At 37.6% G+C, this 18747-nt stretch overlaps 1 protein-coding gene across 2 annotated transcripts in view; it reads right to left on the bottom strand.

Annotated features, from left to right (window-relative positions):
- Lmbrd2 (LMBR1 domain containing 2) overlaps positions 1 to 18687 on the bottom strand; it is a 38508-nt gene extending 19821 nt beyond the window's left edge. For both annotated transcript variants that reach the window (XM_090332049.1, XM_090332050.1), the window contains exons 1-7: positions 18432 to 18687; positions 12183 to 12418; positions 10273 to 10370; positions 8644 to 8739; positions 5174 to 5341; positions 3274 to 3484; positions 36 to 110 (exon numbers count right to left, since the gene is read on the bottom strand). In XM_090332049.1, the coding sequence (XP_090188175.1) occupies positions 36 to 110; positions 3274 to 3484; positions 5174 to 5341; positions 8644 to 8739; positions 10273 to 10370; positions 12183 to 12356 (822 nt within the window). In that variant the 5' untranslated portion in view covers positions 12357 to 12418; positions 18432 to 18687. The remainder of the gene's footprint in view (positions 1 to 35; positions 111 to 3273; positions 3485 to 5173; positions 5342 to 8643; positions 8740 to 10272; positions 10371 to 12182; positions 12419 to 18431) is intronic.
- Positions 18688 to 18747: the final 60 nt, after the last annotated feature.

Genomic DNA, 18747 nt, shown 5'->3' with positions numbered 1-18747 from the left:
TAAATTTCAAAAGAATATAAATGTAATTTAGTTACCTTTTTAAGTATGGTGTCAACACATTTTCTCAATGGGTGGTTATATTTGATGCTTTCATTTACTTTACGAACCTCCTATTAAAAACAGTTTGAGGAATAAAAATATTTCTATTTGTGTAGATGAACAATTCAAATGAAAATGCATAAATACTATTTATAGCCACACAAGTTTAGTTTCAATTAAATTATTTAGCATTAAATTAAACTCTTTTCACTGATACAAGTTCTTAGGAAGTAAAAACAAAGTACTTAAATTGCTATACCTATATACTAACACTTTTTTTTTGCCAGTCCTGGGCTTGGGCTCAAGGCCTGAGCTTTGCCCTTGGGTTTTCTCAAGGCTAGAGCTCTACCACTTCAGCCATAGCACCACTTCAGGCATTTTTTTCTATGTATGTGGTACCCAGGAATCGAACCAAGGTCTTCATGCATGCTAGGAAAGCACTCTACCACTAGGCCAAACTCCCGGCCCACTAATAATTTTTTATTACATGCTAAATTTTCTACCTTATCATTTGCTATGTTTATATAAAAAAATAGTTGGGCAATAGAAAAAATTTCAAAACAAATTTAATAAGTTTTGTCTGCTTAAAATAATAAAATTAAGTTGGGCAGGGTGGCTCATGCCTATAATCCTAGCTACTCAGGAGGCTGAGATCTGAGATCCAAGGTCCTAAGACAGCCCAGGCACAAAAGGACCTGTGATTCTTATCTCTAATTAACCTCTAGAAAACAGGGAAGTGGGGCTTGGTTCAAGGCTAGGGCAGTAGCCTTGAGTTGAAGAACTCAAGGACAGCGCCCAGGCTAAGTTCAAGCTCCATGACCCACAAAAAAGAAAAAAAACAAGAATTATAGTAGTCTACTTGCATTTCATTATCAGTGAAAAAACACAAGGAGTCAGACAAACAACATACTTTATAAGGAAGGTAGTCTCTTCTTTCCAAAGAATAGTTGTCACAATTGATTGTTTCATTCACATTTGTTTATGAGACCATAGTACACATGACACTGTGCTCATTACAAAGCAAACATAACCCAACACTGGACAATCGGTTGGAAGATGGTGCTATAAGTCATTAAATGAAACTATTGTCTCATAGGAGGTAATTAATAAGTAATTTAATGAGTATTACGAGTATTACATGGTTAGAGTTAGTATTAAAACTATTATTTCCTAAGGAATTAACTGTTCTATAATATTTTGGAATCAAAATAAAAGGTAACACTACTCTAGACAGAAGAAGCAGCATGTCATGTTCTAATACTCAAGAGAGAAATGACTGAGATATTAAGAACAACATTTTAACTGCAGAAGAGAAAAGCTTCCAGAGAAACAGATCTGTAAGAAAAAAAATCTAACAAAATTTTGAATGGATATTTAATTTACATGACCAAGAACTCAGTTAAAAATGATCTCCCGGGCAGGGAGTTTGGCATAGTGATAGAGTGCTTGTCTAGCAATCATAAAAGACCCAAGTTTGATTCCCCCCACATACACAGGAAAAAAGTTGGAAGTGGTGCTGTGGTTCAAGTGGTAGAGCTCTAGCCTTAAGAAAGCGCAAGGACAGTGTTCAGGTCCTGAATTCAAGCCCAGGACTGGCAAAAAAAATGATTTCCCATATTTCTAGTATATTTTCATTACACACAATATCTATAACATACAAAATACATATTAAGCAACTGTTTATCAGAAGGCCTTTTTAATCTCCAGAATTAGTAATTAAGTTGTTAGGTAGCCAAAAGTTAAATGGGTTTTCCAGATGCAGAAAGTGTTGATACCTCTAAACTCTCCATCATTCAAGTGTCAACTGTATATTGATACATACGACATGCTTAGAAAATATTAGGCAAAGATGTCTATGTATTTATTATTATTATCACCATTAACAAATCTAAAAACCAATGTGGTGTATTGGGTAAATATTAAGTCTATGGACTGAATTACTATCAGCTCTAGCAACTATAGGAATAAACAAAGGGACTAGAGTCAGGTAGATGGAGGCTTGGGATAGGACAGGAGACTTACATATGGGTCAAATTACTACATAAGCCACATCGAAACTCTTTATTTTAACATGAATGAAAGGCTTTTTCATCATGAGGTTTTATGTTAAAAAGTAACATACTCAAAGAAAGAGCAAAAATACAATAAGCTCTTCAAATCTATAACTAAATTATTACTTTATCATGGCAAAATGTTTGTATTTGTGAACAATATTGAAAGTATCAACTTTTGGGTTACACTCTGAACTTGGTGAAGCTGGTTCATATAAACTGCATGTTACAAATGTATAAAAGGAAATGCCTTGTTAAAATTACCAAGACTATTTTTTGATACCAACTCTAATGCAAATAGTTTTCTCAAGAGGCTTCCCAACTTGATGGAATTGCTTTGGGCTAACCTGTCTTAGGAAGAAGTATCTTCTGCTTATCGGTTTTACTTCCATTACTTTTGAGTACCTATATAACTTGCTGTCTAATCTGGGAGGCTTTTGAGAGTGAAAGAAAGCGTTATTAAAAGTTATCAGCTGGTCAGGATGTGGTGGCTCACCCTGTAATCCTAGCTACTCAGAAGGCTGAGATCTGAAGACTGCGGTTCAAAGCCAGCGGGCACTAAAGACCGGAGACTCTTATCTACAATTAACCACTAGGAAAAAACTGGAAGTGGCCCTGTGGCTCCAGGGGTAGGTCAATAGCCTTGAGCTGAAGAGCTCAGAGACAACATCCAGGCCCACAGTTCAAGCCCCACACTGACTACCAGACAGACACCAGTGGCTCACATCTATAATTCTAGCCACTCAGGAGGTTGAGATTTGAGGACTGTGGTTCAAAAAGTCAGCCGAGACGCGAGTCTGTGAGACTCTTATCTCCAATTAACACCAGAAAACTGGAAGTGGTGATGTGGCTCAAGTGGTAGAGCATTAGCCTTGAGCTGAAGAGCTCAGACATTGCACCGAGGCCCAGAGTTCAAGCCCCACAACAGACCAAACAGAAAAACAGTTAACCCCAAATAATAGATATATTCTTGTACTTCTGAATATAGCTTCCTTTTATATTTGCTAGTTAAAAGCTGGAGATAATCCCTCAACAGCTTGAAATTTCAGAAGTCAGCCTGGAGGAGATGATGCCACATTTGTGACTGAAGTCCATCAATGTCTAACAGCAACAAGAAAACAATGATGAAAATAAAACCACTTGGAAACTGGTGCTCTTATAAGATTTATATTTGCTTGATTACCTCCATAACATCTTCTAAATTCTCCTCAGCATCTGCTTTCTCTGTCATCAGTTTGGCTGCCTTAAAGTAAGTCTTCATAAGTAAATAACCCCTTTTAGCTCCATTCCAGTATGACCGAGGAATTTCCACCAACCCATATCCCAATAACAACACGAGAAGAAAAAGACCCCATGTGTTGGCAGCAGCTATCCCAATCGTCTGGAGTTGGTTCCTAAGAAAGAAAAGACATAAGCAGATTGCAATGGTAAATACACTTTCCTATAGAATCTAAAACAACAAAACAAAAACAAAAACAAAAACAAAAAAAATAAAATCTAAAACAACAAAATCTGACAAGTATAAAATGTTTGGGTTTTTTTTCCAGGGAACTGCCTTAAAGGATGGTCAGAATTTTATATGAAAAAAAATGTAGACTTTTATAATCCCAAGTACTTTTTTTTAGTCACAGCAGATAATCTGTGTACAAAATGGGAAGCTTGACTATAATTCCAAAAAAATGAACTTTCACATAAGAAATATTGCTTTTACTTAGATTCTATAACTAGAATCTAAGATAATTCATGATCAAACATGCATATATTCTCCAAAATACTTATGTTCACTTGATTATTCAACATTAGCCTGCATTTAAAAAAATTATTTTCTGTTAATATAGATCTACACAAATCTCAGAATGCAACATGAGGCATATCCCTACTATTCCATTCCTAAATTTTCAAATCTAGCTCTCCTCAAGTACAAAATATCTACTGAAATATCTAAATCTAAATAATACTAAGGACAAACAAAACAAAAGGAAAAATATACACAAATTCCAATCAAATAAAAAAACAGATATTTGTTTTCTTTAGATCTGAAATTTTACCTAAAAGTGTTATTTACTTTAACACCTAGTCACTAGTCAAAGCATTAACCAGTTACCTAACAGTTATATTTAAGGATGTTATTGTCTCATATATTCTTTTTAATAATATGGATTCTGCAAACATTTTCTTCATGCAATCCAGCAAACATACAATTCGGTTATGTTTATCAATGAAATGCCTGTTGACATACATGTGTGTGTAATAAAAATTAATATTAAAAAGTACAAAGCACCTTAAGCCTCTCTAGCCTGTATCGAGCAAGGATATAAGCATTCTAAAACTTTTCTGAGATAACCCACTTATACTTCTAAAAGTACTTTTCTATTTGAATAAACTATTACTCTAAAAAACTGAACTACTGCAGGGCAAGGTGGCTTACACCTATAATCCTAGCTACTCAGGAGGCTGAGATCTGAGGATCAAGCTTCAAAGCCAGCCAGGGCACAAAAGGACCCGAGACTCTTATCTCCAATTAACCTCCAGAAAATGGGAAGTTGGGGCTTGGCTGAAGGGTAGGGCAGCAGCCTTGAGCTGAAGAGCTCAAGGATGATGCCCAGGCCCAGGGGTAGGGTGGCAGCCCTGAGCTGAAGAGCACAGGGACAGCACCCAGGCCCAGGGGTAGGGTAGTATAGCTTTGAGCTAAGGAGCTCAGGGACAGTGGCCAGGCTGAGTGCAGGCCCATATACCAAAAACAAAAAACAAAAAAAAACCCCAAAACTGAACTACTGTATTCATTAAAAATAATAAACTAAGTAAATTAAAATAAAGGTGCAGCTTGGAACTGGTGCCTCATGCCTGCAATCCTAGCTACTCAGGATGCTGAATCTGAGGCTCATAGTTCGAAGTCAGCCTGGGTAGGAAAATCTTATCTCCAAATAACCACCAGAAAATTGGAAGTAACTGTATGAATAGAACATTCACTAATCTTGAGCAAAAGACCTCAGGGACAGTGCCCAGGCCTCATGCTCAAGCCTCAAAACAAACAAACATGTAAACATATTTTTTAAATGTTTTAACGAGAGTACTTTTCTTACCATTCTAAATGCAAACGTGGATTTACAGCTACATATATTAAGAACGCTCCAAAAATCAGCAAATAGGTGCCATAATAGATTGCATTCTCAATCAGTGCAGTTTTTATCTTTCCTGCAATTGAAAATCCTCCAGATCTTGCATATGACTGCATAAAAGGTAACAAAATCCTAGTTGAACAGAAAATACATGATTAAAAAAAGTGCATACCTACATAACTCAAAGCATCAGAAGTACATGAATCTTAATTTTAAGGTGTTTTTCTTACTAATATATATTGCTATGAGTAATTGTATCTTAATAATAAAGACTAATAGATGACTAAATTTTTTTAAATGTTGAATTTTGAGAAACAGATGCCCTAATGCAGGAGACAGCAAGGAACATTTCTGGAACAAAAGAGGCTGCAATACAACCAATACAGAATACAACACTGGGAGTGCCTTCAGATGAGTTTTTAAAATAAGCTAATAGCCAGGTGCCAGTTGATCACCACACTCCTGTAATCCTAGCTCCTCACTTAGAAGGTGAAGATTTGAGGATCCCAGTTCGAAGCCAGCCCTGGCAGGAAAGTCTGTAAGACTCTTATCTCCAATTTACTACTAAAAGAAAGCTACAAGTGGAGCTGTGGCTCAAGTGGTAGAGTACTTGCCTTGAGCAAAAGAGCTCAGGGACAACATTCAGGCCCTGATTTCAGCGCCAGGACTTGTTGGCACGCGCATGCACACTCGCATGCACACACACACACACGCATGCACACACACACACACACACACACGCAAACATACAAAATAGGCCTATAAACTTGTCTGAAGAACTTGGACTACATGATGAGAAATATAATGAGAAAGCTTTTTTTTCCCCTTTTCTTTGAGATAGTATCTTGGTATGTAGCCCAGATTAGCCTCAAACTATCAATCATCTTGCCTCATTCATCTTGTCTCTTAATAACATTTTGATTTTTCTAAGATTTCAGAAAACAAAACAGGAACTAATCAGAATAAAGGTGATAGTGTTAAGAAGCAGGAGGAAAGATGTGTTTTCCATCTGATTTTGAAGTGGTTAGGTAAAAGTGGTTAGGGAAAAATGTATTATAGAAAAATACATGACACAAAGCATGGATGGATCTTGCAAAAATGTGAGCAAGAGAGATGCAAACAAAAGAGATTCAAGAGATTCATATCATACAACTTCATGTTTATAAAGTCTACAAATAGTAAAAAACTAATATATGGTCATTGAAATCAGTTACTAACATGGGTGGGAAAGATTAGCAGGGAGTATGAAGAAGGAGCCTGGGGTTTGTCAATATCCTGTATTATCTGAGTACTGGGATGGTACATTCACTCTGAAAAACATTCAGACTAACACAATTTGCATGATTTTCTAGAGGAATTCATACTTCAATTGAAAAAAGTAGTTTGAGATCAAATGAGGTGGAGGCTAAAAAGGGATTCGAACAGGGAGATTTTTTTGAGAGTTGTCTCTTGTTGTTTCTGTGTTTCAAAAGATGTGAGAAATTCTTGGTCAAAACTGGAAGCTGGAAGTACTACAAGTAGGAGCCATGAGCTAAGGAGATGAATCCATATTTTAGGAAGAGGACAAGAATGATTCTTCCATCTGTGCAGATCGGATGAGCTCATAGGTAGGTTTGTTGGTGAGAAGCTAAAAGAACTGCCATCTGATGACTTCTATTTTCACTGTGAGGAGAAAGTAGTCATAGTCTAACAGTAAAAGTGGATTTGGGGAGGTAGTAGGAAAGCTACAAAAAAGGAACAGAAATTTGGAATGACCAGAAATAATTCATGTAAAGAATGAAGAGCAAATGAAACAAAGAGAAAAAATCTGGCAATGTTGAGGAAATAATAAAGAAAAATAAATGTGAATTTATAGAGGTACTACTCTAGCCTACTATGCTTTTGCCAGTTTGATAGCTTAGTTGTTTGCAGAATCTCTAAGAGATATTCAAAGGGCAGTGAGAAACTGAGTTGGAGCACATCAGAAAGATAAAACTATAAAGGGTAGAATTATAGATTTGGAATATGTTACTGGTGAATGAAAGCATAGCTATGTATAGCTAAAAGCTATACATCATTAATTAAGGCTATGCAAAGAGAGTCAGATAACAAGATGATCAAACATGAGGCTCTAAGGAAGAGCAATACTTGAAAAACTGGGGGGAAAACGAGATGATTGGGAGGGGGTGAGGAGAGGGAAACAGAGACAAAAACCATGAGAAGGTGTATCAATGTATGAGAAGTAATATACCTACTACCTGGAAAATGTAACTGTAACCCCTTTATACATTACCCCGACAATAAAAATAAAGAAAGAAAATGAAATTTTCTATGAAGGAAATTCAGAAGGTTGTGATAAGAAAATATAAAGAAAATCGGGTGAGGAGGTGTTAATGTCCTAAGAAAAAAGTTTTATATAATAAAATTGAGGCTAGAAAAAGACCAGGATGACCTTGGTTATCTCATATTGTTACAATATCTCACTTTGTTACCTGATATATCGGATATAATTGTATTTGGTTATCTGAAATTGGATAGGGAAAGGGGGAAAACAAGATGAGGGGTGGGGGAGGGGGGAAGGGAAATGGGGGCCATGACATGTGAAAGGGTATCAATGTGTGGGAATTAAGGCACCATTTATCTGGCAAATACCATGTAACCCTTCTATTAATTACAATAAAAAATATAAAAAAAAGAAGACCAGGATGAAAGTCAAAAGGGAAAGTAGTGACAAGTAAAATTTTTTGTTTTATGACATACAAACCCTCAACTTAATTTTAATTATGTTCTAAAATCTATGTGCCAATGATTATATATAGATTTCCTTCTTGAATACTTGTTTGTTAAATATTACATTTGAAATATGATGTAAAAATATTAATAAAATCTCTAAAAAATTAAATGTGACAACGACATGGAAATTTTTTTTTGTTTTCTGATTTTTACTGTTTACCTAGTTTTCCTATATGTAGGTACTAGGTTTTGAACTCAGGGTCTCCTGCTTGATAGGCAGCCCTTTTTACTCTAATTATTTTAAGAAGATCTCACTTTCTGCTCAAATCTGGACCACAAAATTCCTATTTTCACATTTCCCATAAGTAGATCAGCCAAGTACACATCAGTACATATAGGTTTTTTGTTGTGATGGGATCTTGCAAACCTTTTTGCCCAGGCTTGCCTAATCTTCCCAATCTCAGCCTTCATGTAGCTCAGCCTTCATGTAGCTGGGATAACAGGTGTACACCACTATGCCAGCTACTGATTGAGCAACAATCTTAGCCACCTGAGGCTAAGATCACTGGTATAAGCCACTAAGCTTGACTTCTTTTTTTGTTGTTGTTAAGGTAGATTTGAGCTCGCAGAAAGGTAAAAATCAAGAGATACGAAATTTCAAAATATGAAGGTCTTCTATTGAATTACATCATTCGAAACTTTTATCCTTCACTGGTACTTACCAAGTTAAAAACTGTGATGTCCAATATACTACTCTCCAGAAAATTGGCATGATTCCATCAGGAATATAACTCCATGGTTTGAAACACGGATGTTGTCTGTTTAATAAGAATTTAAAGTCAATTATCAATTTCTTTATTAAATAAATTATAACTTATTTGTATGTGGTAAAGTTCATTTACATCAGATTAAAAATTACTAACAAAATTTTACAGAAAACTTAACATACAAAGCCAACCTATCAGCTTAAAAAAAAGAGTACAAATGAAACAAAATATTTTATAAAAAAAAAAAAGAAGGATGAGGCAGGCAGGTGCTGGGTGGTTCATGCCTGTAACCTTAACTACTATACATAATTCTCTTTAAATTGTCTGTGAGTTTCTAACTGTCCCATTTAATAACTACCTAGACTATGAGGATAGACCCTTCAATCCCGAACTTCTAAACACTGTAACTGCTGATATATATCCATTTTACTGGCATTTTTAAAAGGAATAACACATACATTTAAAACTTACCTTTACTCAAGTTAAAGATATTTTAAAACTATTACCTAAAACATTGGCAAAAGCTTTATGTCAACACAGATTCATCTTTCATTAGAAATATGATATAAATTCAATAAAACTTTTTAGCAACTAGAATTTTATTAATTCCTGATATAAACTATAATGCTTTTAAAGGATATAAAGTATGAAAGAATAAATTCTTTGCACTTCATAACAACCTTGAAAATTAGGCATGCTTATTTATTTGTTTATGGTACAGAAACTGAGGAATGTTCTCACTCCATTTTTAGACATGAGACAGAGGCTGAGAGGAAAAACAGGTCTGGAGCCTAATATGGGAAAGAGCCAGATCAGAAAATTAGCTTCTTTGAAATATAAATATATGCAGGGTCATATGCATTTATACTCAAACCTATCAACTAAAGTATGGTATATTCAGGGGAAGATCTCAATGGCTTAACTCCTCTGAACAAATAACTTACAGTTTAACAAAATGAATACCAGGAAGTTGGAACGTGCAGCATTGTCAGGGATAGAAGACTGAGGTCAAGGGAAGATGGGACAGAGGAATGTAGAGAAGGGTAGGTGAACACAGTCATAATATTCAATACACATATGTGAAAATGGAACCAAGTAAATTGAAGGAATAGGTTGGGTTGGGAATGATAGGAGGGAATAATTACAGGGGGTCACATTGTTCAGAGTACATTGTACTCACAAACTGACATGTTGAATTAAAACCCCTTTGTACAACTACTTAAAGAAAATAAAATAAATGAGGGGTGGGGGGGAAGGAAATGGGGACCAAGACAGGACAAAGGGTATCAATGTTTGTGAAGTAATGCACCTTCTATCTGGTGAATATAATGTAACCCTTCTATTAATTACAATAAAAAATATATGAAAAAATAAAAATAAAACAATAACAAGTAAATAAATAAGTCAATACATTTCCCACTACCATAACTGGAAAGCCTTTGTGTAACATAATAAAAAGATTACTACTAGCAACAGATGAAAGTGGGAGGATCAAGAATGAAGATAACTTTTATAAATAGTAAAAACCTGACCATTGTTCCTTGTACAATATTTACACTGAAAAGGAAAGGAAAAAGAAAATACCTTGTAGCTGGAATGACAGTTGCATAGGACCCTGTCACATTATTACTCTCAGGAGGGCTTGAGTTTGCAGCAGCATGCCTGCACCGGTTGTATATTGTCTGCAGCAATGAATAAATGGTTAAAAAATGAGAATCAAAAAGTTACTGACTCCCAGTGTGGTGGCTCACTCCTGTAATCCTAGCTACTGAGGAGGCTAGATCTGATGATCAAAGTTCAAAGCCAGCCCAGGCAATACAAAGCTGAGAGACTCTTAATTAATCACTAGAAAATGGGAATGAGGCTTGGCTCAAGGGTAGGACTGTAGCCTAGAGCTGAAGAGCTCAAGGACAGCACCCAGGCCCAGGGGTAGGGAGGTATAGCCTTGAGCTGAAGAGCTCAGAGACAGTGCTCAGGCCAGATTTCAAGCCCTATGACACTCCACTCCCCTTGCAACACACACACACACACACACACACACACACACACACACACACACACACGTTACAGACACCATTTGGGCCACACTTCCACATCTGGCTTTTTTGCTGATCAACTGAAGATGAGAGTCTCTGGGATTTGTCTGCCTAGGCTGGTTCAAGATCTAATCCTAAAATCATCATAAGCTACCAGTGCCCAGCTCAAACTTTGTCATGTGAGTGAGTGTGCAAGCACATGTGTGCACTTGTGTGTGTGTGAGTGCGCGCATGCGCGCGTGTGTGTTGGTACTAGGGCTTGAATTCAGTCTTGTACTTTCACTTCTCTTTTTATTTCCCTCAAGGCTGGCTGGCCCTTTCCATTTGAACTGTATTTCTGCTTCTGACACTCTTCACTGTACACCCTTTGTACTCATTGAAATCTTTTCAAAATTTTTCTAATTAAAAACATGACAAGCAAACTAATAAGTCCCAGAACAATTTGTTCTACCTAAAGCTGACAGAGGCAGGTAGTGGCTGGCCTGGTTAAATGGGAACTGTTTACAAACGTGGAGTATAGAAGAAGCTCAGAATTGTGGAACAGCCTGAGCTCACAACAACATTAATATTACTTACTGGAGTCTATGAGAGAAGCTGTGACCTTCCTCCCAGCTTCATAGCCAGCCGGGGTGACCTCTCTGAAAAGGCATCAGGGGTATGAATGTAGCCTTCCTCTCCTTCATTTGATCTGGATGGCCTGCCCATTGACTAATACTAAAAGGCAGTTAGGGCTCAAGAGTACTTGTCCAGGAAGCCAGAAACTAGATTGCCTGGGTGTGCAGCCAGCTCTACTGCCAAGTGTCTTTCTTAAGCATGGTGATCTATCACAGGATAATAATCACACATATCTGAGAAGGGTAGTCTGAGAATAAAACTCTAATCCATTCAGAGTGCTTAGAAGAGCACTGATGATAAACACAATCCATTTTGTCCTATAAGAGACAGCCTGAGGAAGTCAGGAGTGGGGGTCAGGTCAGGCTGGCCATGGGAATAGATAGGTAGACAGATAGATAGATAGATAGATAGATAGATAGATAGATAGATAGATAGATAGATAGACAGACAGACAGACAGATCGATCCAATCAGCAGGCTGGACTGTGGTGACTCGTGCTGTAATCCTAGCTACACAGGAGGCTAAGATCTGAGCATCATAATTCAAAGCCAGCCTGAGCAAGAAATTCTTATCTCCAACTAATTAATCAACAAAAGGCTGGAAGTAAGCTGTGGCTTAAGTAAGTAGTAGAACACTAGCATTGAGCTAAAACAGTTGAGACAGTGCCCAGGCTTTCATTCCAGCCTCAGCACTGACACAAATAATAAATAATGTGTGCGTGTATGTGTGTGCGTGTATGGGTGTGTGTGTGCGCACGCACGCGTGAGCATACGCCTGTGTGAATCCAACGAACTGTCTAATTACAACTCTCTTTAAGTTGTGAAAATCAGTTTCATCTCTTACCGTACTAACATCCAGAGGCAAGATGAAGACAATGAGGAAGCAGAGATACCAAGCAAGCAGTGTTCCAACGATTACAAGTCTATGCTGTTTCTTAAAGTCTCCATATCGATGCAGTAGGAATAACGCCAGAAAAAAGACAAAAACAATCTCCAGTCCCAATGCCGCACCACTCATTATTGAATGTTTACTCAGTCTGACCCAGGTTATTCAGGTAGAGTCTGGACCATATCTGTTCACTGGAAAAAAAAGGAAAAAGAAAGTGTGTATTGTCAATACAGGAAATGAGCATTTGGGAATGTTCCAAATATTTGTTATTAATAAATTCTTGAAAAACTGACATAACTTTATACTGGACTCTGAATTAGATGAAAAGAATAATCACTTTACATCCAATTTAAAAAATTTTTTCACCACTATATTTTCAGAACATAAAAGCTATTTTTACAAAAGTCATAGTAATTCATAAAATACTAAAATTTAAGAAAGTCATAATGTTGAACAGTTTTAAGACATTTAGTGTTAAGTTTCCTGATGCTATAATCCTAATGGAATATTTCACACAAATAATGCTATCCTAGGAGTTTACATATTTAGGGTAATTTAGGAAATTATGATACTAGAAAATTAAATAATCAGCATAAAGGTTTTATAGCTCATATATACCACATTATTTAAAAAATTCCTGGGAGGAAGAGTTAGAAAAATGGAGTTATTTTAAAGTAACCTTTTCTTTATGTGAAACATTATGCACATGTTATGCTAGTTGAATAATTCAACTTCCATGATTTAAAATTACTTTTCTTTTAATAGTATATACTTACCACTTTCCACTAATCTTATTTGCTTTAAATCACGTTACTTTATATGTAAAAAATTATATCAGTGGCTTTTCTTGCTGTTTTTTTTTTTTTTTTTTTGCCAGTCCTGGGCTTGAGCTCAGGGCCTGAGCACTGTCCTTGGACTTTCTCAAGGCTAGAGCTCTACCACTGGAGTCTCAGCACCACTTCCGGCTTTTTTCTATGTATGTGGTACCGAGGAATCGAACCCGGGTCTTCATACATGCTAGGCAAGCACTTTAACCACTAGGCAAAACTCCCGGTCCCTTGCTGTTGTTTTTGAGACAAGGCATTATTACATAGCCCAAGCTACCTTTGCCTACTAGGCACTCAGAACACAGGGATATGCCACAATGCCCAGCTTGAAAATATTTTTAATATATTTTATTATAATTAATAGAAAGGTTACATTATATTCCCCAGATAGAAGATGCATTACTTAACAAACATTGCTACCCCTTCTCATGTTTTTGTCCCCATTTACCTCTCCCTACCACGCTCCTCATCTTGTTTTCCCCCTTCCCTATTCTATTTCAAATATATAAACATATATATTAATATATCAGATAACAAGGTAAGATACCATAACAATACAAGATAACCAAGGGACAACAAAGAGATGAGAAATAACATAGTACATTAAGAACAACAGTCATACATTATATGGCTCTTGTATCTATATCTTGGAGGTCCTGTCATTTACCTTCATCCTATATGGACTTATGCATCTAGGTTTTGCCCTATTGTAAACCTCTGCTACGACAGTCCAAGGTTTATACTAATTATGACAAATGAGGGAAACCATTGAGCCTGTGTTCCTTTGAGTCTGGCTCACTTCACTTAATATGATTTTTTCTAAGTCTTTCCACTTCCTTACAAATGGGGGTGATGTAATTCTGTCTGACAGCAGCATAGAATTCCATTGTGTATAAATACCACATCTTGTTGATCCAATCAACTGAGGGGCATCTGGGTTGGTTCCATATGTTCACTATGGTAAATAGGGCTGCAATGAACATGGTTGTGCTAGTGGATTTAGTATGTCCTTGTTTCTGGACAATTGGGTAAATGCCAAGTAATGGAATTACTGGGTCATAGGGAAGCTCTTAGTCTTTTGAGGAACTGCCATACTGCTTCCCATAATGGTTGAATGAGTTTGCACTCCCACCAACAGTGTAGTAGTGATCACTCCTGGCCACATCCCCACCAGCATCCATGGTTAATAGATTTCTTGATTATAGCCATTCTAACTGGAGTGAGGTGGAATGTCAGAGTTGTTTTGTTTTGCATTTCTTTTATGGCCAGAGATGTGGAGCATTTCTTCATGTGACAACAGGCCATTCTTATTTCTTCTTCAGAGAAGACTCTCTGTAAGTCTTTGGCCCATCTTTTAATGGGATGGTTCTTTGGAGATTAGTTTTGAAATGATTCAATTTTTTGAGCTGTTGATATATTTTAGATATGAGGCCTTTGTCTGTGGTATGGTTAGTGAAGATCTTCTCCCACTTTGTGGGCTTTCTATTTAGCTTGCTAGCTATGCCCTTTGCCATACAGAAGCTCTGCAGTTTAATGCAGTCCCACTTATCCAAATTGTCTTTGATTTCTTGTATTTCTGGGTCTTTATTAAGAAAGTTTCAGTCTGTGCCAAGGAGACCTAGTGTATCTCCTATTCCTTCTTGGAAAGTTTTCAGTGTATCTGCTTTACCACCAGGTCTTTGATCCATTTGGAGTTAATCCTGGTGCAGAGTAACATAGAAGGATCCAACTTTACTTTTCTGCAGGTGCTTAACCAGTTCTGCCAGCATCACTTGTTGAAGAGGCTATCTTTCTTCCATTCTATTTTTTTTTTCTTTTGGCTCCCTTATGAAAGCTTAGGTGGCCATAGGTCTGTGGGTTGCTTTCTGGATCTTCAGTTCTATTCCATTGGTCCTCAGGCTTGTTCTTGTGCCAGTACCAAGCTGTTTTGGTTCCTATAGCTCTGTAATAGAGTCTAAAGTTTGGTATTGAAATTCCTCCTGCGCTGTTCTTTCTGCTAAGAAGTGTTTTGCTATACGGGGTCTTTCATTATTCCATATAAAATTTTGGATTGCTTCTTCTATTTCTTTAAAGAATGACATTAGGATATTGATGGGTATTGCGCTGAATAGAGAGCCCTTGGCAAGATTGCCATTTTCACGATGTTAATTCTTCCAATCCAGGAGCATGGGAGGTTTTTCTATTTCCTCAGTTCTGCTTTAATTTCCTTTTTCAGAATTCTAAAGTTTTTATCATAAAGGTCCTTTACAGTCTTAGTTAATTCCTAGGTACTTTATTTTCTTTGCTAATGCAAAAGGAGTTGCTTTCCTGATTGCTGCCTCGATCCTCGATCCTCTGATTGTTGGCCCTAAGTTCAAGCCCTACAACTGGCCAAAAAAAAAAAAGAAAGAAAGAAAGGAAAAAAAAAAAAGAGAAAAGCATAGTCTAAGATGTTAGTTGAGAATTAAATGAGGAATGAACTGAAGAAAATTGTTTCCACTTTTAAGGTCCAACTTAAAAAAAATCATTCATTGTGAGTCTAACAAAATTTTTCTTAGAAGACCCTCTTATAGTTTTTTTGTTTGTTGTGGGGCTTGAACTCTGGGCCTGAGCATTGTCCCTCAGCTCAAGGCTAGCATTCTACCCCTCGTAAGTTATTTATCTAAAATTTTCCAGTGCAATGGATAAGAAAATAATAGAAAATAATAAATGTTAGTGATTACCAAAGAAATACTAAATTACAGCAGAGAAAAATGATGACATATTTAAATTAAAGTATTCAAAACGTTAAAACTACATATGATATTAGAAATTCTCCTATTACTGTATTAATCAAAAAGACTCAATTAATATATTTATACCATACGAATAAAAAAGGTAAAATAAGTGAAATATGTGAAAACATTAAATAATAGGTTATAAGATAATGGAAATATATGATAAAATCACATTTTTGTTTTACTGTTTCTCAACTTCTCAGCCAGAATCACAGTACTTTACAATGTTGTAGATGAATAAGTAGAATTATGGATCCTTATAATAATAAAGAAATCATTTTGTTACAGCAATTATCCATTGTAATAGTCACTCATCACTGCTGTAACAAATTACTAACAATTTAGTGATTTATAACCACACCTATTTATTATTTCTGTTTCTGTGGGCTAGCAGTCCCCAGTACAACACGGGTCAACAGTTTTCTGTTGAGGGTCTCAAGGTGTCTACTGTGTTTCCATTACTATATGGATAAGAATCGAAGTTCATTCGTCTGTTGACAAATTTTCATCCTTTGCTGTTATAAGACCAGGATTCCTATTTCCTTCTGACCTGTTTATTGTCAAGGTAATGTATAGAGGGGTTACAGTTACATTCACCAGATTGTCCTAAATTTAAGAGGCCTCCAGTCTTTGCATGTGGCTACATATTTTATTTTTATCTTTCTTTTCTTTTCTTTTTTTTGATTAGTTTTAGGGCTTGAACTCTGGACCTGGCACCTGTCCCTGAACAATTCAGCTTGAGGCTAGCACTCTACTATTAGAGCCACAGCACCACTTCTGGTTTCCTGGTGGTTAATTGGAGATGAGTCTCACAGATGGGGCCGGGAGTTTGGCCTAGTGGTTAAAGTGCTTGCCTAGCATGCACAAAGACCTGGGTTCAATTCCTTGGTACTCCACATACATAGCAAAAACCTGGAAGTGGTGCTGAGGCTCAAGAGGTAGAGTTCTAGCCTTGAGAAAGTCCAAGGACAGTGCTCAAGCCCTGAGCCCAAGCCCAGGACTGGCAAAAAAAAAAAAAAAAAAAGAGTCTCACAGACTTTTGTGCTCTGGCTGGTTTTAAACCATGATCCCCAGATCTCAGCCTCCTGAGTAGCTAGGATTAAGGTGTAAGTCACCGGCACCTGGCTCTGTATATCTTTTTTTCAAAAGTGTACAATGAGTACCGTTGGGACAGATGGGGGAAGAACAACAGAAGGAATGGCCTTGACCAAGATCATAAATTAACAAGTTGAAACCCTTTTGTACAAGAACTTAAGATAATACAAAAATAAAAATGTGTACATTATTTTAAATGTAAATACAACTACACAGAAATGATTATTTTGATCAAGTAAATTACCACGCATTATCTCACAGTTACTTCTGTTTCTGTTTTTCTCTTTCTCTCTCTTTCCCTCGTTTTTTTTTTTTTTTAGAGTGGGAGTTGAGATGGTACTATATATCATTGACGGAGCAATGGCTGGCAAGTTGTTTTTCTGATACAGTATTATCTGTATCATGGTTTCCTATGCTTTCAGCTTGGAGAAAGCTTTGCCATTGGACACAATGGGTCCACCTGGATAATATAAATATTACTGCTTTAAACAATTAAGATAGACATCTGTGTCTACTAGTCTCTTTGAATATATGTTTTCTGGGAATTCCTAGCTAAACACAAGACAAACATATCTTTAAATTTAGATCATCCCAACCTATAACATCTATATCTGAAGTAGTGTATTTCACTTCCTTTGCTTGCAAAACATACCCATTCAAAGGCAGCCGCTTTCTCCAAATAACACAGAGGTAACTTTACATTAAAAAAAATCTTGAAGCTACATTTTAAAAGATTTTTTACATAGTAACATGAGTTTAATTAGGAACAGTGAATCTAGTATTCTGCATTATTGTGATTAAAATCAATTTGCAAAACATCATTTCTTTCATCATCTATCTCACTTTCAAGAATGAACTAAATGTTTATGAATTCCTTCCTGCCAAAAGTAATTCCTTTTCAAGCCAAGGGCCAAAGAAACTCAAGAATCTATCAGAACAAACCGGATATTCTAGTATGTTTGTGATTAAACTGGCCTATTGATTGGTGAACTGTGTAAATCCTCTTCATGTTTCTCAAAATTAGGCTTGGAATTCATCCTCCTCTCCTTTCCCCTGGTTGTCCTGGGGCAAGCAGTGGATTTCGCCGGGTCATCCACCTATTCTAATTGCCCTAACCTCGCCTCGTTCCCTCGCTTGTGGGTGTCGACGCTGAAGTGTGCAGTGGGTTGAGACCGAGTACCTGAACAAGCTTTCCTGGTCGCCGCTGGCTTCGCAAGCACACCGTCATCTTATTTATTCCCTTCCCAGCATCCGTGAGACCTGTCAAGGCTGCCAGGGGATGCGCAGCGTTTTCGCCAATCGTGGGAAGCACCGTGGTCTCTGGGTCCCCTAAAATTAACCATCGCCTCGCTTCCAATTCGCTCTAGGCAGAGCTCCAACCTCCCTCCAGGACAGGGATGCGGGCCCCGCGGTGACGGCCGCGGGCCGCCCGGGGTCTCTGAGGTACCCTCGCTCTCCGCCGGCTCTTGGCCCAGACCCCGGACCCCAGACCCCAACCCGCCTCACGCGCTCCCCCTCAGGCTCACCGTCCGACCTCGCCAGACAGCGTCTGGAAGGGACCGGGAAACCGCTTCCGCTGCAGCTGGCCAGGGTTAGAGACCCAGGATCTAAGGAGACGGCGGTGACAGTCACCCCAAGGCCTACAGGTTCCAGTGAGAAGAGAACCCCTACACAGTCAAGAGGCTGACATTTCCCAGTCAGCCGGAGCTCCGCCCACTTCCGCTTCCCCGCCTTTCTCCCGGCGCAGTCCGGCCCTGCACCTCGAAGCTCCGCCTACTTCCGCTTTCCCGCCCACCCCTAAATACTGTCAAGCCCCGGGGTTTTGTGGGTATCTGGTAGGCG

The sequence above is a fragment of the Megascapheus bottae genome, chromosome 4 (assembly GCF_031878675.1).
Source record: "Megascapheus bottae isolate mThoBot1 chromosome 4, mThoBot2.hap1, whole genome shotgun sequence".
In the NCBI taxonomy this organism is placed as follows: Eukaryota; Metazoa; Chordata; class Mammalia; order Rodentia; family Geomyidae; genus Megascapheus; species Megascapheus bottae.
Note: the sequence above shows the minus strand (reverse complement) of the source record. Positions and strands in the feature narration are given on the sequence as shown.